Here is a 26,463-nt window from a genome sequence, read left to right as displayed (position 1 = left end):
CATGGTTCCTTTCCATTCAGACTAAAATGTATCTAATAAAGAAAGCGGTGTGTAGTAATCAGAATGTGTGTGTTCATCTCTCTCCAGGGTCCTGAAGGGATGCCAGGACTCCCCGGGAAATCTGCGGTGGGTCTTCCTCTCACTTCCTCCTCTTCCTCTCTCAGTGTTGGTTTGTTGTTCTCAGGATGCAATGTGGTATACACAGTACCGTACTGTACAGTACTGTGGTGGTCGTGTGACTGCTCTGCTTTCTCAGGGAGGTTCTGGGATCGGCAGAGATGGTCTGGATGGGTTGCCGGGACAACCTGGAAGCAAGGTTGGAACACTCCCTATTTGACTCTTCTATCGTCTAAAAACACAGCATGGATGTTTACAGGGGTTCTCCTGCTTGTTATCATAGACTTGATTGGAAAGGTAGTGCTGGATATGAGCTGTTAGACATTACATTTACGTTACATTTATGCATTTAGCAGACGCTTTTATCCAAAGCGACTTCCAAAAGAGAGCTTTACAAGGGTGCATAGGTCACTAATCATAACAACGAGATAGCCCCAAACATTGCGGGTAACCAAAACATGAAGCATACATTGTGAAACGTATTAAGTCCCAAAGGGAAGAACCATAAGAGCATGTAGTTAAACAAAATACAATTAAACAACATGAACCTCGAAAAAGTGTAAGGGTAAGTGTAAAGCAAGCAACACAAATATATTACACAGCAAGTACAGTAGTTTTAAGTCAGTTACAACTAACCAACAAGAGCACCAAGTCTCTCAATAAGAGTCATTGTGATCCTGGGGGAAACATCAGGTCCAGCCAAACATTCCGAAGTGCCGTTGTAGTCGTGGTGACAGGGCGCTGACCCGCATGTTCCCTGTGTTGGCAGGGCGAGCAAGGACAGAGAGGAGACCAGGGACTGGTGAGTGGACGTTCTCCTTGACGCAGATGACCTGCCCAGGGGTTCTCCTGCATCAGACGGCAGCTTCACCCCCTCCAGCTTCCTCTACTCTGGTGCACCTCATTAAACCAAACAGGCCGTTGATGAATGGCCACGATCAGTTGATTAGCTGGAATCGGTTGGGCGTGATCGGCCGTTTAGCCAAACAAAAGCGCGGCCAGTGGGACACCCGGCTGGATGATGATACACATCAGTGATTCGTCTGCCTCACTGACGCGTCTCACAGCGGATACAGTGCTGTGTTTTGATGATGCTGTATGCTACACGCATTCAAACAGATCATGTGTGCTCTTTGTTTACATGGGTTTGCTGAAGGAAGCCCTGTGAAAACAACCCTAAGAATGAAATAAATGAAAACTAAAGATAGAAAAATAGGGACTTGCTACAAACATGGCTGTGAAACCAAAACAAGTCCCGGTTCAGCAGTTCATCATTACAACATTTTGATTTTGTTTTAGTTTTAGTACAGGCTATTAAATAGCATGCTGATTTATATGCTATGCCCAGAGTTCTTTGACAAAGTGAGTGTGTGTTTGCGCTCTCGTTTAACTACCCTCATAGTAAACTAGAGGGTGGTAAACTAAAGACGTTTTCTTTGATGCGTTAGTGTTCGAGTCAAGGCTTGGGGAATAGGGACAACATGGTTTTAAATGGGAGTGAATTGTTGGTCCTCACAAGGATAGTAAAACCAACGTCTGTGTGTGTGTGACCAGACCGGAGAGAAGGGCGTTCAAGGCAGGATTGGTATAGCGGGCATGCCCGGTCTACCAGGGACCCCTGTGAGTATGATGCAACCATTCAATCACATTGAAATTAAAATCATGTTTTGCCGCTTTCCGGGACGTGGTCCACTCCGACCTGCTGGTGTGGAGGTGAGAGACAGGTGACATGTTTGACCTCTCTTTCAGGGAAGACCTGGCATTGATGGGAAAAGAGGACAGACAGGAAAAGACGTGAGGTTTTATGACAACAAACTGCTGTATTTTAAAGCAGAATTTCCTCAGGCCTGAAAGTGATTTCTCTTTCTAATACACATTCTGAATATGTACATATTCTTTGCTTATTACAGGGAGACCGAGGGCTCAGAGGCGATGACGGCAAAAAAGTATGTTTTTCCCCTCACGCTACATCCTCTAGCTCCTGTATATAATAATATAATGAAGAATACACATGTAAAGTGACCCTGTTCAATCCTTAGGGGGATAAGGGAGAAGCAGGGACTGATGTAAGTCGACAACTCGTGAATTTCCATGATTACAAGCAGTGATACTGGTAGCATGGTAAGCATGTGTTCTCCTCAGGGGAAAGATGGCACCAAGGGAGAGCCAGGCGTTCCTGGGACACAAGTTCTTGTCACACAGGAGGTGAGACTAGAACTGCATCGTATTATTACCATACTTATTGTGCTACGTTGTTGTTTTTAGCAATATGTCGTTCTTTTTACTCTTTTTTGTTTAGTAGTTTTCACTATCTCTGCGCTGCTGTAATCCTGCAAATTTCCACGTTGTGGGACTAATAAAGGATGATCTTATCTCTGTGCTGTGGTGTGGTGCAGGGGTGTTGAAGTTGACGGTTTGGTTGATAATGCCTGTGTGGGACTCTCCTCTGACTTAACTGCCCAGGGTGCCTCTATGGATGACATCCGACAGGCGTTCCCCATGCCCATGGGCCCTCCTGGACCTACGGTCAGTTCAAACAATCTTCAAAGTCAACCAAGTTGTCAATCTCCACACATCGCATGCTTCAGAAGGCATCGCCTGCCAAGGAAGACACTGCATGGCGTAATCTCAACACGTTCTTCACACATCACTGACGGACGTTTGTCTTTGTTTTGTACCTGTGGGCTTGGGGTGTAAAGGGTTGTGTGAATGGGCTTGATGTCATGCATTCTGAATGCATGTTTCCTGTCTTCTCCTGTGTTTGTGACTAGGGGCCACCAGGGATGAAGGTAAGAGGAGGACGTTCTGAGAAGCTTTGGGCTTTAGGTTGGATTTTGGGGTGTTGGTAGTTGTAAAGGTTGTTGTGACTAAAATGGTACAGTGTTAGCAACACATGGCAGGGTTTAAGGAATTGATCATGAATGTATATTTATATGTATTTTGTTTTGCAGGGAGACAAAGGAGAGAGGGGCTTAAAGGGAGAGAAGGTAAAGTACAGAGATGGGAAGTAACAAAGTACAAATACTAAAGTAACTCTACTTTGGTAAATGTTTCTGGGTCAGTACTTCTTCACAATGTATTTTTTGGACAACGAAAAACTAACTTTTTTGAAAAGTTTTATTATTATTATTATTGTTAATATATAATAAGTTGAGAAAAGTTGAAAACAATATTTTTGAAATCCTTGATTGTTGTTTCACAGGGGGATGCTGGACCTCCGGGCAAAGCACCCAAGATGAAGGTATTTCTATTTATATTACTAACATATTTACCCAAATTTGCACACACTGTCACACCTCATTTGTGGAAAACTTCAAAATCGTTTACTGGTACATTTCCCCAGGACATTGAAGTCATGTTTGAAACCTACGGCATAAGGGTAAGCCTTTCTCAACCATCTTTCATTCAAATACTGTGAGTGTTGAGTGTTTGTTTTACAATGTGGCTGGGACAGCTTTTTTAAAATGCACCCATTAATGAGTGAAATGAGTTTCCTCTCAAGCGACACTTTCTCATAAAGACTCCATTTCCCAGCTGCCCCTCCTGAAGGCTCTGATTGACAGGCTGCTTCAGGATGGCATGGAGGAACTCCTGCACGATCTGAGAACCTCCAAGAGGACCCTGGGAGAGAAGGAGATACACGGCTCCAACATCATCTCCGAGTACACAGTAAGACAAATTTACATTTAATCATTTAGCAGACGCTCTTATCCAGAGTGACTTACAGTAAGTACAGGGACATTACCCCGAGGCAAGTAGGGTGAAGTGTCTTGCCCAAGGACACAATGTCATGTTGTACAGCTGGAATCGAACCGGCAACCTTCTGATTGGTATCCCGATTCCCAAACCGCTCAGCCATCTGACACGCACGGATCCTTGCTTCTGAGCCCACAGAGAAGTCGAAAACAAACCCTATGCATTTCCAAATCGTTTTGAGCACTGCCTCTGATTGATATGATTTCATGAAAAAAAGATGACAGTGTTATCCTACAGACTGGAGTATGTTTTCTCTATCTGTTTCTTACCTGTCATTGTGAAGAGCCTGAGGGATGGTTGTTGTGAATTTTAACAGAGCTCAGTCAAGTATGAGATCTCCAACGAGCCACTGAGTGAGATGGACACCATTGATGTGGAGGTGCACTCAGAAGTGGACACTCAGTTCCCAGAACCCCCTTCTTCAGTAAGCTCTCACTCTTCACAACACAGCATCAACGCAGCATTTGCTACACAAAATAACTTGACATTTTCATCTGTATTTGCTGCATGAACTTTCGATGATCGTTGAATATTTATTTTGTAAAGGCTCAAATAAATGAAACAGTGGAAGGTCCCACATTCTGGGGGGTCACCTCTATGAACGGGGAACAGGACCCTGAAGGACTCACGACCAGATCCAATCAGGACCTGGAAGGAATCACAACCAGATCTAATCAGGACCTGGAAGGAATCACAACCAGATCCAATCAGGACCTGGAAGGGATCAGGACCAGATCCAATCAGGACCTAGAAGGGATCAGGACCAGATCCAATCAGGACCTGGAAGGGATCAGGACCAGATCCAATCAGGACCTAGAAGGGATCAGGACCAGATCCAATCAGGACCTAGAAGGGATCAGGACCAGATCCAATCAGGACCTGGAAGGGATCAGGACCAGATCCAATCAGGACCTAGAAGGGATCAGGACCAGATCCAATGGGACTGACACCATGGGAGACTTCAGCACAGAACCCTCTCTCAAGGCTTCTCTGACCATGAAGAATGCTACCTTTCAACACACCTCATCTGAAACGGTACAGTGTTTTCTAACTTTCCTTGCTGAGTTATCTAATATAGTCGATGTCAGTTGTCTGATTAGTGGAATCCCAAACGTGACTTTGTATGCAGTTGATGTATATGTGTATGTATATGTGTATGTATGTGTGTATGTATTTGTGTATGTATTTGTGTATGTGTGTATGTGTGTCAGAGGGTCTCGGGGCTTCCTGAGGCAGCAGTAGAGACGGTGTTCCTCAGTCAGGAGGACTCTGTGAGCAGGAACTCTGGAGAGAAGAGGAGAAACAGGGAGCGTGGAAAGGTGACGCTGCAACAGTGATTCCAGAACTCTACCAGAACTCTAACACCACCTTCATTCAGGGGATAAACTAAAACCACGTCGATAACATTCACGTATAAAAGTCATTTCACGCGTACTGTTCCCCTAACTTTCAAAATATTTGTGACTAAATAGGACTAAATAAATGCTTAAACCACAAAGTCAAACAATGACAACTGAAAAAATCAAAGCAATGTTCTGTTTAATGACCAAACTTCAAAACAAATCGAAAAGGTCGGTTTGGAACAGACAATGTTCTCCAAAAAAAACTTGACAACTTGTAACTCTGACGTTCTTAACCAGGGCAAGGGACACAAAGGACGTCACAAAAGACAAAGGCGACGCCCGGTAAACCCCTGAACGTGAAGCCTTCACCCTCGACTGCACACTGACGCTGTCTAGCTATGAACCCTATCTGTTCCTTAACAAGCATCCTGTGACTGAGCTAGCAGTCTCTTTCTAAGCATGCCCCACCTCCCCTAACCTCAGGTGCCTAAACCTCACTAATGGACTGATTTTACGTACAGTCTCTACAAATGCTGTATTTAATCTAAATTGAACCTGAATTAATTAGTGTTGAACCTGAACTAAAGAGTATTTTTCGCTTTTAACAAACCCTGTGTGTAAATATTATTTGGTATTACATATCATGATACTAGCAACTAAAAGCATGCCCCTTTTCTTAATGATTGTGTCGCTTTGTCATAAATAGTTCCACATTTGTGTGTCATTACAACTCTCGCTGGACTGCTGTTGTTGCCAGTAATATTAATACTTTTCTCACATGACTCACTGATTACGTTTTATCTCTTGATTAAGACAAGTAATCAGGAAGGGGAGGAGGAAGAGGGGGAGGAAGATTACGATGGCGAGGAATACGGCTATGAATACGAGGTGAGTGGTTGTCAGGGAAGATGATAGACTTGGCACAATGTGTCTTTAACTACAACCCTCTAATTACAAGAGTCAAACTCTACAATCCCTCCCTCTCCAGTTAGGGTCATGATTGGTTACACATGAGTACCCAGAATGCTCGGACACCCACGTAAACGTCCAAACTTTGGCAGGCTCGTAATCACAGGTTCTTCTTCGGAAGCGTTTGTGTGACCTGTCAGGCTTCAGCAAGGTCCCCAGAGACAGGAAGTGATGTAGATCTTCTCCCACACAAACATGATGGGGGAGGAAATTGTGTCATATAGGTGATTAATATCACGCCCACACACAAAATGGGTAAATTAATTATTAAGAAAAAATGATTGTGATCCCCTCCACTATTTAGAGATGAACCACTTCTAGGATTAATTGTGGGTGTCCAAAACTTGTACTTAAAAGTATTTAGTGAGCTACAATTACATGCTATCTCTGTGATATCCAAAACAATTGTACAGTTGATGTGGCTTGACAGTTGATCTTGCTTTTCTGAAACAGGATGAGTTGTTCACTGACGAGCCCTTCCTTTCAGAAGAAGAGAGAGGGAACGAACAGGTACCCTTGATCACTGTCAAGTTTATTCAGAGTTTTAGTCAAATAATGTACTTCAAATTTCAACTCACGTAAATGCATGTTAAATTATGTATCCACTGTTTAATTCAGTTGAGGATCACTTGGTTATAGATTTTCCTCCCGTCTTGCAGTTTGTAGTCACCACAGAAAGTTCATCACATCTAATGAGCAAAGAGGTGAGCACATTCAGTTGCGAATTCCACCTTGGGCATATCACTCAAACTCAAAAAACGTTAAAATTACATTTACTTGAAATGTAACTAGAATAGTGAAACTGACTAGCCATGCCAGTAAAACAACAGCCTTTCTGTACTGACAAAACCCCCTCAAAAGACTACAGACAACCAGACTACAAAAAGATTACATGTAAGATTAAAACTGGCGATGGTTGCTTTCTTGGGAGATGCAAGTGTTCTGTCATGTTAGATTAAGACTGTTTTCCTCTCCAGGAGGAGACTGTCTCCACGGTTACAGCAGAGGAGACGGTCTCCACTGCCACACCAGAGGAGACTTTCTCCACGGTTACAGCAGATGAGACGGTCTCCGCGGTTACAGCAGAGGAGACGGTCTCCACGGCGACAGCAGAGGAGACTCCAGATGGAGCAGGAGAGGTACAGTAACTACACCCTAACTACACCCTAACTACACCTTTGGCGTGTCTAAAGACATCTTAATGATGAATCCTGTCCTACATGGTTCTCATCCATCATGTCCTTCAAACACAGGAGACCTTCCCAATCGTCACTCCTCCTCCAATCACAACGGAAGAAGCGGAGAAGGTAAGACTGTGCTAGATTCCCCTCCGTCAAGCCTCCGTCCAAGCGGTGTGTTTCATCACTAACCATGTCCACTCCCACACCTGTCTGGGAATCAATCGGTCTGTTCCTTCGGACTGTGTTGTACTTGCATGGAAGCGACTCGCAAGAGCCTGAAGGAAATGAGTCATTGGTATTCCCAAAACATTCATGAATGTCTTGTCCAATTTATGTATTTCCTGTTGATACCAAATGACAAATCATTTTCTTGATCTTGGCACCTTCAGACCCTTTTCTAACATGAAATCTTGTCTTTACTAACATTTGTGAAAATTTCACCAGTGCAAAAGAGTCCCACCATTCAGAACTTAAATAAACAAAGAGAGACACAAATACTTGAAAACGTTCACAAATTGTAGTTATAAAATGATACTCGTAGTTTTCAGTTAGCTTGCGATGGCTGGCAGCATGCACTGAGCATGTTCTCTAAACTCTGCTTGAATGGGAATGTAAAACTTTCAACCAAACTTATCACTCTTAATGAATGATACAACATTTTGAAGAAAGGTATCCCAAAAATATACAAGTTTTTAATATTTTCTCTTTTTTATTTTGACTTTTTTTCCTGACACAGGCCGTTTCCTAAATCCTGACTTTTTGTGACTATTGAGCTGTAATCATATGTGAGCAAATGAATGTTGCTTGGAAAGTATGTATAAACTGTGAAGTGTATTGCTGGTGATGAGCTGCTTGCCCCGAACTTGACCAGAGTAACATGAGGAGGAAGTCTTTTCCGTCGCGCAATGATGATGTCACTCGCCCAGGTCAACGCCCATGACAGGAATCATGCCTTTTACCAGGTGTCTGTTAGCATGTGGTTTAGCGGGTAATTTCTTCAAGAGAAATTAACATTAAAGTAACATTTGAACATAACACATCAAGTCCAAATGTTATGCATATTCGAAATTCCAACTATTGGATGTTCATTTAATTGTAGCTTCACTTTGCATAATTTTATTTATTTATTACAAACCAAACTTTCTTTCCCCCCAGCCTCAATAGTTCTCATTAAGGTATTCTTATTATTTTTTGCCTAACTCAGTTTCCTGATATTAGTTTATAACTGCAGAACTCAATCCATCATCCGAAACATATTTATTAAAAACTTGGGAAAATATAGTATTTTGTTTATTTTCTCCTTCTTCAAGAAAAATGAGTGTATAAGCGCTGTTACAATTATTCCAAATACAAAACTACATTAATGTCCTCCTCTTTTACCTTATTTTCACTGGTGAAATTTTCATGCTCGGAAGTCTTCCTTTTGTATTTAACCTGCGGGTGCATGTCAAGTCAGTAAACATGTTCAAATATCTCCCTGAACAAGTCTACGAGTCTTTCTTAAAATCTACAGTTCTAATCATATACATCACATTACATTAAATGTGGTTTTATTTGCACTTTTGGCAACACTTGACACAAAGTTTACATTATCTACCAGACAACACCACTGTATTTACATACTAGAGGAACGGCGTAGCTAAACCGGAGTAGAGTGTCATGTTAACTAACTACATTACACTTCATTACAATTCACTGCACTTCAGATCATTGTGTACTTAATGGGCTTTCCAAGGCTAAGTGGATGTTAACATTAATCTTGAGGCCCAGACAGACTTACGTACAAGGTTTCTGAAAGAGCCACATGTTTATGATTGGTGTAAATCAGCAGGTGCCTCTCTCCAAAGTAAGGGTAAGGAAGGACGCACAAAGGCCTGTTTACACGGTAAGTGCAATGGCTGTTAACGATCTTGAAGGCTGTCTTATTAAACTGTCGAGTTCACGCAGTATCATTGGTAGATACGGCCGCAGGTATGCTAAATGGTTTGCTGTTTCCAGGCATACATGCCAGGGCCCCAAGGAGGAAGAAACCGATTCAAGGATGCACGAAACGTAAATTGATTTACTCATCTATCATTTAAATAATATAAATCATTTACACCTTTTCTTTCGTCAGATCAGTATGTTATGCCCTAGTGAACGCTGGGATCAGACTTTGAATAGTTTCACTATAAAGTAAAACATTTTTACAATGTCAACTTTTTTAAATTTTGTTTTTAAAAGTCACAATCTGGAGCAAGAGGCCAGGAGATGCTGAATGTAGGTGTAGTTCCTTATTAGATACAGTCTTAATCCTATCACCTTATAGGAGGAATGTTAAACTTCTTCCAAACATTATTTATTTATGTAATCATATGTGGTTACAGAGAAATAAACCGGAAAACAGCAACCAGGAATCTCACACTGACACCTCTCTAGAGAGAGAGAGGATGAAAGGGGAGAAGAGGGAGAGAGAGAGGATGAGAGGGGAGGAGAGTGAGAGAGAGAGGAGGAGAGGGGAAGAGAGTGAGAGAGAGAGGAGGAGAGGGGAGGAGAGGGAGAGAGAGAGGATGAGAGGGGAGGAGAGTGAGAGAGAGAGGAGGAGAGGGGAAGAGAGGAAGAGGGGGGAGGAGAGGGTGAGAGAACGGGAGAGGTTAAGGGGGGAGAGATGCATACAGAGGCAGCGAGGGAGAAGCTGTGGCAGCGGGAGGAGAGGGAGGAGGAGAGGGAGGAGAGCGACGTGGTAGAGAAGGAAGGAGACGGAACAGGGGACGGAGGAGAGCTGGACCCTGACGCAGAGTTTGAGGAAGAGGAGGAGAGAAGCGGAGACTACGATTGGGAGGGAGAGGAAGATGTGGACAGAGAGACAGACAGGATGGAGATGGAGAGAGAGAGGGAGAGGATGGAGATGGAGAAAGAGAGGATGGAGCTGGAGAAAGAGAGGGATGCAGAGCTGGAGTTGGAAAGAGAGAAAATGGAGAGGGAGAAAATCGAGCGAGAGAAAATGGAGAGAGAGATGATGGAGAGGGAGAGAGAGCTGGAAAGATACAGGATAGAGACAGAGGGTCCGGGAGAAAGAGATCTGGATAGAGAGAGAGAGGAGTGGGAAAGAGAAAGGGAAGAGATGGCCAGACAGAGAGGAGGAGAGGAGGGATATGATGGGGAAGCAGGGGGGACAAGATACCCAGGTCCAGAATATTTCCATCTAAAGGTATGTAACCTACAGTTCAAAAACACCCAAAAAACATTACATATATATATACTTTTTTTTTTACATCTGGTACATAGAAACTACGTTCTTACGTTCTACTGTTCCTATTCTGTCCCTGTTTTTGAAGGGTGCCCCAGGGGAAAATGGACTTCCTGGGCCAAAGGTGAAAACCGTAATGTTAATGATCCTAAACAATACAGTCAATCTTGATAAAAGCTCTTTCATCAAGAACTGAAGACGATCAAACCATGGAGACTGCCCCAGCAAACCTGTTTGCATTATAATCAGATCCTTTAAATTGACAATTGAATGTGACAGTTGAAATACTTCTGATATCAGTTAAATGAAAGGTTAATGACTGCTTTGTTGGATCAATCTTAACACACGTGTTTCCAAAGCCAGCGTTTGCTAGGCGCTATAATGTCACAACATCAGATGTATCACCATTGCTCCCGCCTACCTACATCTGCCACCCAATGACGTCACACCCCTCTGAACCTCTTCTCCTGTCAATCAAACCGCTTCGCTCAGATAGAACCCTGCCCTTTGATGTCGCCAGAGTTCTATTTTGGATTTCTAATTCGCCGTGACGGCCTAGATTAGCAGACACAATTCCCAGTTAGCTAGGCACACTGATATGAACGTTATCCTTGGAAACAATGTGTTCTTTTTTATCCCAAACTGTTTAACAGAGGCTGCTGCTTTGGTGAAAAACATTTGATGAACTGTAGATAGGGCCAAACGGCAACTGTCTACTTGTCTGTCTGTCTCATATCTTTCTCATTCTCCACAACTCTCCGTTTTTCTCTATCACTATCAATTGAATTCCATTCCATTCAAAGACCCAGGAAACGTTTAATTAAAAACTACGGGTCTGCAAATTACACGGCAATTTTTTTTTTGCCAAACGGCAACTGTCTAACTTCCATTACTCTGTGTTTACTTAGGGTGAAATTGGCGAGAGGGGTCAAAAGGTATGTTTGTATAATTCAAATGCATATTAACTCAATCAACAATCAGTGGAATATATACTGAAAAGTGGCTTTTTGGACCAATCCGGTTTGTCTTGTATTAGGAGTGCAGTATCTGTGTGCGTGACTGTTGTGTTGTGTTTGTGGGGTCAGGGAGAGCCAGGACTGGGTCACAGAGGCCCAGATGGTCAGGCTGGACCACCAGGACAGAAGGTAGACCTCATCCTGTCTGTCTGCCTGTCTATCTGTCTGTCTGCCTGTCTACATGTTTGTCTACTTGTCTGTCTGTCTCATATCTTTCTCATTCTCCACAACTCTCCGTTTTTCTCTATCACTATCAATTGAATTCCATTCCATTCAAAGACCCAGGAAACGTTTAATTAAAAACTACGGGTCTGCAAATTACACGGGCACAAACAAAGTCTAAATAATTAATCCCCCCCCCCAACCCATCACTCTCTCTCTCCCTCAGGGCGAGCCAGGTGAACCAGGCCCCCCTGGAACTCAGGGTATTCAGGGTATCAGCGGCAACCCAGGGACACCAGGTTCTCAGGGCCCGCGAGGGCAGCCAGGTGACCCAGGAGAGCCGGGGAGAGAGGTATAGAGCAACAGCGCCTCTTGTCTATCGAACAGAACGACTACTGGATCAGCGACTTTATTCTCCATCTGTATAACTGGTCATGAACGTGTCTCCTCTGCAGGGAGACCGAGGAAGGCGGGGGAAGAACGGATCGCCTGGGACCCTCGGAGGACCAGGAGCACCTGGAGCACTGGTACAGTGTCGAGAAACATAGGAACCTGTAAAGTTGATCATGTTAGCCTAGCGTAGCCTTACACTGTCTAAAGATAATAACGCTAGCCTAGCGTAGCCTTACACTGTCTAAAGATGATAACGCTAGCCTAGGGTAGCCTTCCTTACACTGTGTTGACAAGTAACTTGTGTCATGATGGATGTTTCCTGGTCTCACAGGGCCCCACAGGCCTTCCAGGGACAAAGGGAGAGAAGGTGAGGTAGCCTATGCTACTCTAAGACCTACATGGAAACTTCTGCTGTACTTACGCTTCTATACGCACTATTTTGACGTCGCTTTGGATAAAATGTTAAAACGTAAATGTATTTTTCCAGGGTGACAACGTCCCAGGAGAACCTGGTGACAGAGGTATTGCCGGCATCCCAGGTCGAAGGGTGAGATGTTGAATCCCTGAAACACTACCACAGAGAAGAATCTGCCCTTTTATCATATTAATTATATATTTTCTATAATATATAGATATAGTAATGTTTATTTATGATCTGTGTGGTGCAGGGTGAAAAGGGCACCGCAGGAGCTAAAGGAGCGTTTGGACACGCAGTAAGTCACGGACATGAATCTTAAAATACAAAACTATTTTATTTGTAAATAATACAAAACTGTTTTATTAGTAAATAATATATACCCATAAGTATCAGTACACCGATTTACTGACAAAGAAAAATTTGCTTTTTATGATATCCTTTCTCTCCTAGGGTCCAAAGGGGTTTGCAGGCAGTAAGGGAGAAAAGGTACTCAAGAATCAGACTCCCTAAAATCTTTAACATTAAACATATATTTAAATAACAAATACATGTGGTGATCCACGGAAAACATACTATATTTTCAGTCTGCTTTGGTCCCTGAAGATTATTATTTTATTTTTTAACTCAAGGAGATATTTTTTGTTTGTTTGCTTTGACAAGACTGATGTTTGAGGCTTCAGTCAAAGTGTCAGCAAGTGTATCTCCCTTCGTCTCCTATTGAAGGGGTCTAGACAGCTATCACTTCTGTTACCTCAAACTTTCCTTGGAACATTTTGTCTTTCAACCTTTTCCACCAAGCTCAGCTACGGTCAGTCAGGTTTAGGTAGAAACTGGATCTGGAAAGCTATAAATCACAAAGATTTATAGTTTTGAGAGAGGAGTGAACAGTGTCTCAGGGTCTTTATAACATACATTTTTAGTTAAGACCCTCTCCCAAAATGCCTCTCTTCACAGGGTGACAGAGGACTGCCAGGAATCACAGGCGAAAGGGTAGGATACACAAACAACTTATCACACAGGTAAATAAATAAACCCAGCATGTTTGATGTGAAGGCTGACTGTTTCATGGCTCCTTACAGGGCAGCCCTCTCCAGATCCAAGGGCCTCGCGGATACAAGGGGGGCAAAGGAGAAGGGGTGAGATGAGGGAGAGAGCTGGGGACAGGCCCGGTACACCAGTAGCTCTCGCTACGAGAGCGCATGCTGACGCAGCGTGTGAGCACGGGAAAAGATGTTTTGATCGATTTGATTTTGTTTTTAGGGAGTTCGAGGATCTCCGGGTTTCGACGGAGATAAAGGAGAGAAGGGCGAGGATGGACCTCCTGGGTTCAAGGTTCTGGATTTGTTTGTTTTTTAACATTTTAGCACAAATACACAAAACAAAAAAGATATTAGATTACATTTACATTTAGCAGACGCTCTTATCCAGAGTATAAGTACAGGGATATTCTCCCCGAGGCAAGTAGGGTGAAGTGCCTTGCCCAAGGACACAACGTCATTTGGCACGGCCGGTAAGGGAACCAGCCACCTTCTGATTAATAGCCCGACTCCCTAACCGCTCAGCCATCTGACCCCTTGACATGAAAATGTTAGTCTATATTCATGTAAAAGATCTGGTTGCGTAAGACATTTGCACAGTACTGTGAATCTACTCACAGTTACATCAACATTGACACACACACACACACACACACAATACCAGCAGGCGCAGTGCCAATATTTAGTTTCACTGTGATGTGACATTACCTCAGGGCCTCAAAGGAGACGCAGGAACTAAAGGAGGCGTCGGGCCCTTCGGAGCCAGAGGTCCAGTCGGCCAAAAGGTCAGCACCAGTCTTCACTAGACCGTCTACAGTATTTAACAGCTTCCAAAGCAGCAATTAGAAATATACTTTGTAGATATTGTTTTCAGTTTTACATGTATGAACAGGAAGTGGTACTACGATGTTGTTGTTTTGGTTGTGTTTGTGTTGCCAGGGAGACACCGGGGAGCCTGGAGCCAATGGCGTCGTGGTGAGTCATTCTCTCCTAAATCCCAGCTACAGCAATACACAGCAATACACCTAAGAAAGTTTTGTCCATAAGATGTCTTGCAACAGCTGTGGTCATTCATTGGCTCGTTGTCGTCGCAGGGTCGCAATGGCAACAATGGATTGGATGGAGAGAAAGGGGACACAGGAGACGAAGGACAGCAAGGCCAGAAAGGAGACCAGGCGAGAATATACACAAGCTCAAAGATAGCCTCGAGAATAGATGCTCATGTTTATTATCAGATGAGAAATATCGCTTCATGTACTTTCCTGTGCAGGGGAACATGGGCGAGCCAGGGTTACCAGGAGACATTGGGGAGAAAGGAGAGAAGGTAAGGATGTATTAAAATAGACGGAAGCTCGTTACAGGGATTATCGTCAAACGATAATTGGAGGGGAAATTATTTCTGTAATGCCTGTCTGTAAACTCTGTTGTTGTGCATGGCTGCCTGTGCGTCTGGACAGGGCTTCCGAGGTCTCCCTGGACGCATGGGAAGTCTGGGGCTGGAAGGAGACAAGGTGAGTCGTGATGTAGAACTTTCTGGCACACAGAAAAAGTCAGTTATCCAAAGTTTGTTCTGAATGCTGTTGTGTTGTCGTCACCAAGGGGGATATGGGCTTTCCTGGCACCCCTGGCAACCCAGGCCTCAATGGACTGACTGGCCGCAAGGTGAGTGCCATGCTGGCAAACACATGAACACACTTCCTGTACGTAGAAACTTTAAATGTCGTTGTTGACAGGGTGACAAAGGAGATGGAGGCCTAAATGGCGTGGAGGGTTCCCCGGGGGTGAGAGGAGAAAAGGTTGGTCAATACTAGCTGTCAAACTGTGCACATTTTCTTTTCTTTGTTTAGTGAACAGTAATCCTTTTGTTGTCGTCTATTCGGGTTAACACGTACACATGGTTTATTCCGTTTGGAAACAGGAACGGTATCACAGCATCCAAACCTTACGTGTCCAGCTGAAGTTTGGTTGTGATCAAACATTTGTGTTGGTTTCCCACAATGCCTTGTGTCTTGTCCTGTGTAGGGGGCCACAGGTTTCGCCGGGTTCCCTGGGTTCAAGGGGTCTTCAGGGGCCACAGGGATGGATGGAGCGCAGGGCCGTCCAGGGCCAGCAGGCCCTAGGGGCTCCCCAGGACCCAAGGTGGGAGACAGGGTGTCGTGTTGTCGGACACCAAGACAGGACATGTAGACAGGACATGTAGACAGGACATGAGGGCAGGACACGTGGACAGGCACACCCTGAGATGTAAAAGGATGTTGTGTCAAACGTGGGCAAGAAAAAAACTAGCCAATCATCCTCTATTATAAACACACACACAACTTAGTGTACATTTTGAATCTTCAACAGCTATATTTGTGTCCAGAAACCTTACTCACTGAAGGAAAACTGGGGACGGTGACAAGATGGAGAATGAAGCAAGCTTGATTACAGGCAACACATCTGTCTGTGGTGTGTGACAGTGAGAAGGGAGGACACTCCTATGTATAGCAACCCTTGCTGCTGCTGCTGCTGCTGCTCCTAATTCTCCTCACAGAGAGAGCAGGCTATTTCTGCCTATGGGGGGAAACAAAACAAAGTTTCAAACTGAATCGCATGCAAATGCCTCCTTTCAGCAACAATTAGCAGCCTCTTGATGTTGATTGGTCAGATCTTTAACAAGGTCTTTCCAAGGGGATGGTTAATTGTGGTCCATTTTGATGCGTTGCCTGTTTAGAATCTGTAGTGGATACAAGTACGAGCCTAATTATGAGTCAAAGTTATACCTATCCGCAGAGGAAAGCAGTGACCTAACCATGATGTCGCTGTTTAAAGTTTTCGTGCAAATAAATGAACAAACCGAGGTCTGTGTATGTCTGTGTGTGTATTAGCACAGGCCTGCGTGCTCTTGGTCTTCCTCGGGGGGAGAGGGGGGCAGGCGAGGGACATTGGACATGTGTGTCTTCAAACACAACGTGACTCGTCTAATGTCTTTCCTCAGGGAGAGAGGGGCAGACGAGGTAGAGGGAGACCGTGCCAGAGGGGTCTCTCTGGCACCGCTGGACTGAAGGGGGATAAGGTAAGGCAGCTCCAGCCAATCAGACCTAACTCCAGCCAGTCTGACCTAACTCCAGCCAATCAGACACCTCAGTGTCTACTCCCATCTGCGTATCTCGACGTGTGTGTGTGTGTGTAAGTGTGTGAATGTGAGAGGAGAGAGTGTGTGGTAGTCTTTGCCATAAATAATTGATGAACTGAGAGACTGGAGATGCATGTTAGAAATGTTTGTTGTCTCTGCAGGGGAAGTTTGGACCGGACGGACCCAAGGGAGACAAAGGAGAACCAGGCCTCTCTGTAAGTAGGAACCTGCATCCTGCGTCCGCCCTCAGACTCACATGTAGACTGAAGCTAAGCGAACAGGGACGGTGTACAGATTGGGGCTTGACCCCCAAGGGCATTGTGAGGACAACCGCCCCTAACTGTGACGCTGTTCTGGTCTTCTTCTACCTTGAGGTTGAGAAGATGAAGGAGCTGGTCACACTGGAGGTGGTGGAGAAGTGTGGTGAGTATGGGAGGCTGTGTGTGTGTGTGTCTGTGTGTCTGTGTGTGTGCCTGTGTGTGTGTGTGTGTGGGCATGCACGTGCCTGCGTCTATAGAACCTCATCATGTGTACATGCATGCCCTCATACAAAGATAAGATACACGAATGGTGGGCGCATGAGTGTTTATGTGCATACACTACGTTTAAGCTTGTGTGTGCTGTCAGTGTGTTTGTGTGTAAGTGTGTTTGTGTGTAAGTGTGTGTGTGTGTAAGTGTATGTGTGTGTGTGTGTAAGTGTGTTTGTGTGTAAGTGTGTTTGTGTGTAAGTGTGTTTGTGTGTAAGTGTGTGTGTGTAAGTGTGTGTGTGTATGTGTGTGTGTGTAAGTGTGTGTGTGTATGTGTGTGTGTGTAAGTGTGTTTGTGTGTGTTCTAGAGCTCCCACTGCTGTAGCAAGGCACCCCCTGCGGTGTTCCATCTGGTGTGTTCTGGTGTGTTCTTTAAGCACCGAGACTGTGACATTGGAGTCATTCACAAGCACGAGACTTGGCTCAATGACCGTGCACCAGCACTACGCCCGACGCTATTCAGAATTGAACACAGCACTTGTTATTGATAGAGAAAGAGACCTGCCTAAAGACGTGTTAGATCCCTTTCTCATAACAACACGAGGACAACTTTACTACAAAGAATTTTTATGCTCGGTTTAAAACCGTTTTTATCTTTTTTTACTATCTGCCGTTTCATCTAGACATTTAAATCTGTGTGTGTGTGTGTGTGTGTGTGCGTGTGTGTGTTACAGGGACAGACTACCAGCGGATGGTTGAGTCCACAGGCCCTGCTACGGCGAGCTTGCTGCCTGGAGATGGAGGAGCGCTGGGGGACACTTCATCCCTCACGCGCAGCCGGCCCCAGCAAGACAGGGGGGAGGAGGAGGGAGAGGAGGGAATACTTGAAGAAGGAGTGTCTCCTCCCCACATCCCTTCACAGGTGGATGGGACCCCACCCCAGGACAGCCTCCCTGGTAACACCACCCACCTCTGCTGTCACCACAACATCGCAAACAAAAGAGGTACAGGACTGTGCAACAGTCTTTGGCACAAATTGAAAGAAATGCTGTAAGAAATAATTAAATGTAAAAGACAAAAAAAAATGTTTTCAACATTGCACTTTTATACTGGCGAATAAAAAACAGAAGACAAATTTACGTTTAAGACAATGTTCACGTCAAAAACGTGCCTAAGCCTTTTGCACAGTACTGTAGATTCAGATCAGACCTGCCATCTGCAGGATCCAGGGTCAACCAGAATAATGCATCTATTATGAGAAACTTCTTGATTGTGTACTTTGTATTTCTTACATTCATAAATGAAATATAATGAACTCAACAATGACAGAGTACTGTTTCAGTCAGTGTTTCATGACAAGGCAGATTCTCAGGGAACAAAAGGTTGAGGACAAATATATGAAACGTACAAAAATGGAGAGAACGTTGTCAGTGAAATGTTTCACAGTTCATTATCTCACTAAGACCCCCAGGCAACCCTAACTTTCACTATCGATTCGTATTTGTTATTACACAATCTAGAAATTATTTCCGCCAGCAGAAATAATCAAAAATGGTCTGTTAACATTGCCATGGTCAAAGTCACGATGTGATTTACATATTCAATGTTCAAAACAACGACAAAGTGTAACTTGATAGCTGAGCTACCGGTGTGTGAAACAAATAATAAGTAAAACAAATGATAATTTACTCAAATTCACACACACTCACATTTGTGTGGAAGTTGACATGAATCATTCCACATTGATATGCTGAACATACAAACAGACAGACCACTGATGTGTACAAGGGCTGGACCTTTCCCTTCCTTGTTAGCAACACTTAGGCTTTCCCCTCTGCGTCTCTTTATGACAGCATGAGCTGAAGAGTCTGTTCGCTAAACACTCCAGCTTAATCTTAACATCCCAAGTGGTGTGAGTGCAGAAAAGGTGATGACATTCATCAAGAGGACCCTGTGTTGATTAGTGGAGTGTGAGTGGGACCCGGCGGCCCCCACTTATACCTAAATGGTTTAATCCGCCTGTCTGTGAATTAATGAGTCCCTTTTGCCTCCGGCTGGTAGACTCTGGCCTGGACGGGGGTGTGGAGAGGGCTCGGAGGCGCAGGAGAAGAGTTGAGAGAGCGACAGGTGAACGACAAACGGATGAAGAGATCTTTCACTCTCTTTTCCTATCAGTGTTTCTCCATCCTTTTCTCTCCGTCTGTCTTTCTCTGCGTGCTCAGCAGCTTCTCCTGCTCCTTGTCATCGGTCTGTAATGAGTGTGGAAGAACAGGACAAGATTGAGGGGGCGAGAGATAAGACCACACTTCAGCTGATCAAAGTGTGTGTGTGAGTCTGTGTGCGAGTCTGTGTGAGCGCGTGAGTATGTGTGTATGTCTGGGAAATGTATGAATGGGTTTTGGATAACCATTCCATCCTACTAGAAGGATAAAAGACAGATTATGATGTGAGAACACAATCACTGACTCAGCATCTGAAGAGGCATATGTCTCAGACAAGTAACAGGCTGATAATATCCGACTGCTGCAATATCTTGTTCCTTCTCATTTTGTTAACTTGAAGAATTTATGGTAAATATTCAAGGGTATTGTTTGGGGTCATCCGTTACATTACTTGTCATTCTGAACACGTTTACAAACCTTCCCTCTGGCACTGTAAGCCTAAGATGCAAGAGAAACATTTAGTCTAAACTACAGCTTTCAAAGCACAATGCTGCCCCTCACCGTGACAGCAAGGCTGCATGTGTACCCAGTGTGGTAACCTCCCTTCTCTTCCCTTCCTTCCCGCCACACAGAACCACATTTCCGCCTTCACAGGATTGACCTCTGACAGGGTTGACCTCTGACAGGATTGACCTTTGACCCCTGCTTTCACAGGATTGACCTTCGACCCCTGCCTGGAGCCGATGGCGGAAGGGGGGTGCTCAGAGTACGCCCTGCTGTGGTACTACCACCCTGCCTCCGGGGCCTGCAGGCCATTTGTGTACGGGGGCTGTGGGGGCAGCAGGAACCGCTTCGCCACCAAGCAGGAGTGTCAGGTGCATTGTGGGAAGGAGAGGCCAGGTAAGCAGCCAGGTGGAGGAGACTGTAAAAGTGGGGATATTATTTTGCAAAGGGGTGGGGGCAATGAGAGGGGTTGGGTCAGATTTTGAAGGGTGATTTGGGAGTTCTGATCCAAGACATGTGTATATATTTTAACCCAATTTTGTGTATGTATTTGATAAAACAAACCAAAACACAAATATTTAAAAGCGTTGCTTTTATACCCACAGGTCTTGAGCCCAGAAGGGGAAAAGTGTCAGGCAAGACTGCAGTTTTTTTGTAAATGACCCAATGTACATTCTATACGTTTTTCTTTGAGTCGTATTTCTCATTTGTATTTAAAGTAAACTAAGTTTAACTATCAGATCATTTTACACTCACCGTTTGTTTGTGATGAATAGTGTATATTATTTGTAGTTGTTTGGAGAAACGATATTTTTACTAAGGGTTGATTTGATTTTGATTTATAAATATCACTGATTAGCCTTGAGACTACTGATAAATCGGTCATTTCACTGTATAACGCATACCATAACAAGCAATGAATGATTTTTACAACTGTGATACTGTGTACGTGAATCGATTTCACAAACTTGACTGTGAGTGTTAAATAAAGTATCTCTGTGCAGTGTGTGTGTTTGTGTGTGTGTGTGTGTGTGTGTGTTTGACTACACACGCCTGCATGTGTACAGGGAGGTGTGTGGGTGTGCATCGTGACCCTACTTGCTCCTGTATTTGGATAGTGTTCTATTATGCTGTGATGAAGCTTGGCTCGTTTCCTAGTCTGAAGCCTCCCTGGTTTTCCCATCCAGGAACATCTCTCTTCTCGGTCGCTCTGACAGAATGTCCTGAGGGCTGGACGGCTTGGAGTCTGCTCCACGAACTCTCTCGTCCATCCCTCCATCACTCCATCCCTCCCTCTCTTTCTCTATCTGGCAGCTTGTTTATCCGTTGGTCTGTCTGACTCCTCCCCACCCATCTGTCCGTCAAATCATCCGTCCATCATCCACCACGCACCTTATATAAAACCTCCAGTATCCCAGAAGGCCGAGGGGGTGAGGTAACTCTCAGAGGCTACTTGGCTGCCGACGCCTCTCGCCCAGTACATATGCCCTGGCAGCAGGGGGCGCTGTCAGGCCGGCTGAGAGCCAGATGACCCACCCAGCAAGGAAGTGAGAGGCGGTATGAGTGGACACACCAACCACGCAGACTGAGGGTGGAAGGGGTTTCCTGAGAGGGAACATGGGGGGGGGGGGGGAAGGGGGTTGACAAAGGTCCAAGCACACACAAGGCACAGCCTATCATTCTTTAAAGTTTGCTTTTATTTGAAACGGAATCCATTAGGCCTAGGCTCCGTTTGGGATGTAGTCTGAAAGCAGTCTCAACAAGGGAATTGACTGATCTGGCTTAAATTAATATATCCATAGAATCGGCTCTTAACTGGACGCTATAACCTTGCCTAATCAAATACACTTATATACATCAACCCATGTTGCGACCGTTAAAACGCCCGCTACTTTAATGAGCTTTTTCCTTGGAGGGTGGACAGAGCTTGATTAACTGTCAAAGGACTTCAACGAATATTAAAATAGTAGCTCAACGTTTTATTTCGGCAGGACCAATAACTCTAGGATCCTTAACCTTTTTTCTCTAAAATGGTTTCCTATGTTTAGACATTCACGTTCTCCTCATCCCGTGACAAATTATGTGTTAAACATTCAATTTCGAAAGGCAGATGTCACCCTCGAGTAGTTTTGTCGTATTTCTAAACCAATTAACGTAAACTACGCATTTTTTTTATATTGTATTGTTTCACATGTATTGAGATTGTATTTTCAACAGTGTGTCCTTCTGTTCAATAATACCACCAACGTTTATTTCGAGGACAAGAGGCACGAGGAAATAAGTATATGTTCCGCTGTCCATGGTACTGAAAAGGACTCTTGATTTATTAACTTTTTTTAAACTTCGGCTTCTTGTGGGTTTGAGTGAATGTGAAATATTGCCTAAAACATAACAGTGCGTGCTACTGCCTGCTGGGAGGTCCGCATGCATGAACTCTTTCAATGTTTCACAGTCGGCAGATCTTTGAGAGGAGAGCAGAGATGTCAACTGTGTGACGTTAGTGCTGGCGCATGATTGCGGTTCGATGGTCTCCTACTAAATGAATTCCCAACGAATGGATGAGCTAGCCAAATTACCGATCAGACGGTCCACACCGCTAGAGAGAGAAAGAGGTCGCAGTTAAAAACCTGAACTTGAGGATTTTCAAGATTTCAAAGCAACTTGTCTTGGGTACCTTCTTTAGCCTACTTTTCAGTTTATGCGTCTGATTTTTAAATTGCATCGCAAGGGAGTTGGTAAGTAGCCTACATGTTTTCCCACATGGCTTATTACTCATTACCAAAGTATGTCGCCTAGACACAAGACTGCGTGCTACTATTTTAGCCAATTGACAAAATAACTTACATACAAATGTTTTGTCTTTGACTTATAGGGCACCATGTTGTCATTTCTTAGAACACTGGTCGTACTTTCGGTGCTGTGTACACCATCCTCCAGCCTTTGCCTCCGCCTGTACCAAACCCAGTCCAACCTACTTTGCGACAACGAGATCCTCGCCGCAATCAAGGGGGACGGGGTTCCCAATGACTCCATGTCAGAAAGTTGGGGTCCTCTCTTCAAGACCGATGATCTCTCCTCGGCGGAGTCGCGAGAAAAACGGACTTACGTTCCTGCGAACTATCGGTACCTCAGTCAGACTCAGCTCAGGAGCAAGATGTTCCAAAACAGCGCGAAGAGCGACCGACGGAGCAAGTTTACCCTCTCCTTAGACGTCCCCACTAATATCATGAACATTCTCTTCGACATTGCCAAGTCCAAGAACCTACGCGCAAAAGCTGCTGACAATGCGCGGCTGATGGCACAGATTGGACGGAGAAAGTGACCACTCGAATAGACGGTTTGAAGTAATCGCTCCAATTATCCAAGCCCAGTTTGGGTATAACCTAGGCTACCTGTTTCTTGAATATTCGATTTTCATTTCATAAATAAAGCTTACGGGAAAGATAATTTCCCGTAAAAACAACCCTGCTGGTTTATGACCTTAATTTAGAAATGATGTTTTTTTGGACTATGTTTAATTAAAAGAATGTCAGATGAATGTATTCATTCGTTCATTAATTTAAGCATTAGCCTACTTACGTAAACGAAATTAATTATTTTATAATGTATATATGTGACAAGAATATTATTGAATTATTAAATGTGGTTATTCAAACAGCTGTTTAAGAAATTTGAGGATTCTGTTACGGACGGGTTGAGTGGAAGTGTATTAAAGTGAGAATCTAGAAAGAGTTTCTAAACAGAGTTTATCCAAATAATAATAATAATAATGATAAATATACATTTAAAAAACGAACAAAAAAACTTGGGAAAGTGATTCAAAACAATATGTTTTTCAGTGCCATGAAAAAACAAGAATCCATTGTTACTGACGAAGTTGTCATCAAATGTAGCAACTAGTCACTCAACTTTTTTAATTTGTTGGAGTCTGTTCATGACAAAGAATGACGAAGATAAATGTATTATAGGTTGTCAATGCATGGACTATGTTTGTTCATTAAATGTCATGTTATTTTTATACTGAAAGGGAGTATTTTTCCTCAAATAAATAAAAGCAAATGCCACTGTCATCAATTAAATGTCGCTTTTAATGTTTACTCAATCGCATTTACGTGCCCACTTCCTTCTCACTGCACAACAGTTTTCTTTGCCTCTGTCTCAGTCACGCACACTTCTTGGAGCGGTAGCCGTATGAGAAATTCTACGCAGCATATATTTCCGTTGCTCACGACTCCCCCTGGCGTCGACTCACGCTCACGTCATGTACGCACGTCAAGTTTCCGTCGACGTGGAGACGCAGACAGGAAGCTCGCGATTTGGAGACGTGGAAGAAGAGGTAGACCTCTGTTGGAAATTGTTGGACTCCAAGAAGGTTTCGTCTCTGAATAACATTCCGCAACAATGATCAAAAAATTTGACAAGAAAGACGAAGAGTCTGGTATGTTCGCCTTAATGTCAAGTTTTAATTATATGATTCTAAGATGAGAGAATAACTGCATTGGTACACTAACTTGGTGAGCGATGATGTCGTCTAGCTGGTAGCTAGCTACAAATCTCTATACATCTGGAAGCGCTAGCTACCAACATTAGCATTCTGATAACTAACCAGACAGCCAAAAGCCCTGTTCGATTTATTGTATATTTGCAATTTATTGCTAGAAACATACTTGTCTGTTATTGGTTTGCAAAGTTTTAGCTATCTCACCTAGTTTAATACGAGAAAGCGGTGTTGTGGACGTTTTTAACCCGTGGATGAGTATGATGTGATAGTATATAGGCTAGCTGCTAGGTTAACTAGCTAGGTTGCTACAGATAAATTTTAGCTTTAAGTCGCTAATGTTGTACCAATAAATGTTGGCACTTTTGTTCTTTCCAGGGAGTGGATCAAATCCTTTCCAGCATCTCGAGAAGAGTGCAGTTTTGCAGGAGGTAATCTGTTTACGATGACAATATATGGTTTACATCCACTGGCAGAATGTCATTTACAAGTCTGACGGCTAGTCATCTAGCAAGCGATATTAAACCAAACTAGTAACGTTAATTGCAATAGTTGAGCTCTGCATAAAATTTAACGTATCAGTCTGGTTTAATAGGACGTATTATGTTAAGTTATTTAACATATCCTTTCTGTGTAACCCAGGCTCGTATCTTCAACGAGACTCCAATCAACCCTCGGAGATGTCTCCATATCCTCACCAAGATCATCTACCTGCTAAACCAGGTGAGATCCTCTCCAGTCTACCCACATCGCTGTGCAGACACCATGTGTGTGAACACGGCCTCTTTATGCACGTGCAGGGGGAGCACTTTGGAACCACAGAAGCTACGGAAGCCTTCTTCGCCATGACCAGACTGTTCCAGTCCAACGACGTAAGACCTTCAAATCAGTATTTGTTCGATTGTGTCAGGGGCATAGCTTTGCTGTCTTATGTGGGTGAAACTGCTTTAAAAAAAATAATAAAAATATGACAGAGGAATGCAGCAGTTAAGTGTGATTTCTTTAATGCAAAGTGTGTGTGGGGGGGGGGGCATCATTGACAAAAAAAAAATTTGGACATCTATAATGCAACCTACTCCCCTGAACTGTGTGTTAGAATATTCTGTCGTGTTTGCGTTGCGTTGACGTGTTCCGGTGCATCGTTCTTCACCGCGACAGCAAACCCTCCGGAGGATGTGTTACCTGACTATCAAGGAGATGGCCAACATCTCAGAGGACGTCATCATCGTGACCAGCAGGTCAGAACTCAGACGCCCGCCCGCCCGCCCGCCTGGAGCCCAAATAAGTGCGAACGTGTGGTGAACGCCAGTTTGTTTGTTTGTCCCACAGTCTGACCAAGGACATGACCGGGAAGGAAGATGTGTACCGAGGACCTGCAATCCGAGCTCTCTGCAGGATCACTGATGTATGTGTAGCTCTGTTTGCCTGTGTCTCTCTCTTTCTCTCTCCCTCTTTGTCTCTCTCTCTCTGACCCACCCACATGCACACACACACAGAAACAACATTTCATCTTTGTTTCCTGTTTGCAACAGAAGTCAATCTAGTTTTCTGTCCTTAGACCACCATGCTGCAGGCTATTGAGAGGTACATGAAGCAGGCTATCGTGGACAAGGTTCCAAGCGTGTCCAGCTCAGCGCTGGTGTCCTCGCTGGTAAGTCTCTCCTCGTCTCCCTGCCCTTGAACCTGCCCTACAGCCCTTCCTTCCTCCAGTGCCTTGTGGGTAATGTAGTTCTCTGTGTGACTGTAGCACATGGTGAAGATGAGCTATGATGTGGTGAAGCGCTGGGTGAACGAGGCGCAGGAAGCTGCTTCCAGCGATAACATCATGGTTCAGGTGAAGAAGACACACACACACTCTTAATACCACACAGACAAGTATCATGATATGTAGTTCTATTCTTCCATGGGCTTTGATTGACTTGTGTCTGTGGTGTGTGTGTGTCTGTGTGTGTACCTCATCCTCCCCCAGTACCACGCTCTGGGCCTGCTCTACCACCTGAGGAAGAACGACCGCCTGGCCGTGTCCAAGATGCTCAACAAGTTCACCAAGTCTGGCCTCAAATCCCCATTTGCCTACTGCATGCTCATCCGCATCG

General features: G+C 44.2%; 3 protein-coding genes across 3 annotated transcripts in view; all 3 read left to right on the top strand.

The window, feature by feature from the left end:
• Positions 1-20,810, top strand: part of col7a1l (collagen type VII alpha 1-like) — a 53,344-nt gene extending 32,534 nt beyond the window's left edge. The window contains exons 56-107 of the mRNA XM_084702006.1: positions 88-126; positions 257-316; positions 887-919; positions 1,672-1,737; positions 1,867-1,911; positions 2,028-2,063; positions 2,157-2,183; positions 2,260-2,322; positions 2,581-2,643; positions 2,889-2,906; positions 3,069-3,104; positions 3,320-3,358; positions 3,461-3,496; positions 3,652-3,786; positions 4,190-4,297; positions 4,420-4,908; positions 5,085-5,192; positions 5,514-5,558; positions 6,030-6,104; positions 6,639-6,695; positions 6,845-6,889; positions 7,163-7,324; positions 7,439-7,492; positions 9,198-9,251; positions 10,128-10,556; positions 10,684-10,719; positions 11,504-11,530; positions 11,681-11,740; positions 12,000-12,125; positions 12,229-12,300; positions 12,498-12,533; positions 12,654-12,713; positions 12,835-12,879; positions 13,035-13,070; positions 13,539-13,574; positions 13,664-13,720; positions 13,845-13,916; positions 14,335-14,406; positions 14,561-14,596; positions 14,716-14,796; positions 14,892-14,945; positions 15,079-15,132; positions 15,221-15,283; positions 15,355-15,417; positions 15,644-15,760; positions 16,599-16,676; positions 16,898-16,951; positions 17,111-17,159; positions 17,938-18,159; positions 19,265-19,330; positions 20,080-20,265; positions 20,475-20,810. Coding sequence (XP_084558132.1) covers positions 88-126; positions 257-316; positions 887-919; positions 1,672-1,737; positions 1,867-1,911; positions 2,028-2,063; positions 2,157-2,183; positions 2,260-2,322; positions 2,581-2,643; positions 2,889-2,906; positions 3,069-3,104; positions 3,320-3,358; positions 3,461-3,496; positions 3,652-3,786; positions 4,190-4,297; positions 4,420-4,908; positions 5,085-5,192; positions 5,514-5,558; positions 6,030-6,104; positions 6,639-6,695; positions 6,845-6,889; positions 7,163-7,324; positions 7,439-7,492; positions 9,198-9,251; positions 10,128-10,556; positions 10,684-10,719; positions 11,504-11,530; positions 11,681-11,740; positions 12,000-12,125; positions 12,229-12,300; positions 12,498-12,533; positions 12,654-12,713; positions 12,835-12,879; positions 13,035-13,070; positions 13,539-13,574; positions 13,664-13,720; positions 13,845-13,916; positions 14,335-14,406; positions 14,561-14,596; positions 14,716-14,796; positions 14,892-14,945; positions 15,079-15,132; positions 15,221-15,283; positions 15,355-15,417; positions 15,644-15,760; positions 16,599-16,676; positions 16,898-16,951; positions 17,111-17,159; positions 17,938-18,159; positions 19,265-19,330; positions 20,080-20,265; positions 20,475-20,527 — 4,233 coding nt within the window. The 3' untranslated portion in view covers positions 20,528-20,810. The remainder of the gene's footprint in view (positions 1-87; positions 127-256; positions 317-886; positions 920-1,671; positions 1,738-1,866; positions 1,912-2,027; positions 2,064-2,156; positions 2,184-2,259; positions 2,323-2,580; positions 2,644-2,888; positions 2,907-3,068; positions 3,105-3,319; positions 3,359-3,460; positions 3,497-3,651; positions 3,787-4,189; positions 4,298-4,419; positions 4,909-5,084; positions 5,193-5,513; positions 5,559-6,029; positions 6,105-6,638; positions 6,696-6,844; positions 6,890-7,162; positions 7,325-7,438; positions 7,493-9,197; positions 9,252-10,127; positions 10,557-10,683; positions 10,720-11,503; positions 11,531-11,680; positions 11,741-11,999; positions 12,126-12,228; positions 12,301-12,497; positions 12,534-12,653; positions 12,714-12,834; positions 12,880-13,034; positions 13,071-13,538; positions 13,575-13,663; positions 13,721-13,844; positions 13,917-14,334; positions 14,407-14,560; positions 14,597-14,715; positions 14,797-14,891; positions 14,946-15,078; positions 15,133-15,220; positions 15,284-15,354; positions 15,418-15,643; positions 15,761-16,598; positions 16,677-16,897; positions 16,952-17,110; positions 17,160-17,937; positions 18,160-19,264; positions 19,331-20,079; positions 20,266-20,474) is intronic.
• Positions 20,811-22,747: 1,937 nt separating this feature from the next.
• On the top strand, positions 22,748-23,191 carry ucn3l (urocortin 3, like). The gene has a single exon (XM_084701794.1). The coding sequence runs from the start codon at positions 22,748-22,750 to the stop codon at positions 23,189-23,191; it is 444 nt and encodes a 147-aa protein (XP_084557920.1).
• A 963-nt stretch (positions 23,192-24,154) lies between these two features.
• Positions 24,155-26,463, top strand: part of copg2 (COPI coat complex subunit gamma 2) — an 8,370-nt gene continuing 6,061 nt past the window's right edge. Inside the window, exons 1-9 of the mRNA XM_084701517.1 lie at positions 24,155-24,307; positions 24,746-24,798; positions 25,010-25,090; positions 25,168-25,239; positions 25,526-25,605; positions 25,697-25,772; positions 25,926-26,018; positions 26,115-26,201; positions 26,337-26,463. The exon at positions 26,337-26,463 is cut by the window's right edge and continues 31 nt beyond it. Coding sequence (XP_084557643.1) covers positions 24,271-24,307; positions 24,746-24,798; positions 25,010-25,090; positions 25,168-25,239; positions 25,526-25,605; positions 25,697-25,772; positions 25,926-26,018; positions 26,115-26,201; positions 26,337-26,463 — 706 coding nt within the window. The 5' untranslated portion in view covers positions 24,155-24,270. The remainder of the gene's footprint in view (positions 24,308-24,745; positions 24,799-25,009; positions 25,091-25,167; positions 25,240-25,525; positions 25,606-25,696; positions 25,773-25,925; positions 26,019-26,114; positions 26,202-26,336) is intronic.

This window comes from Hypomesus nipponensis, chromosome 7 (genome assembly GCF_054491055.1).
Source record: "Hypomesus nipponensis isolate SF chromosome 7, ASM5449105v1, whole genome shotgun sequence".
Taxonomy (NCBI): domain Eukaryota; kingdom Metazoa; phylum Chordata; class Actinopteri; order Osmeriformes; family Osmeridae; genus Hypomesus; species Hypomesus nipponensis.
The sequence above is the reverse complement of the archived record's forward strand: the minus strand, read 5'-3'. Positions and strand labels throughout refer to the sequence as shown.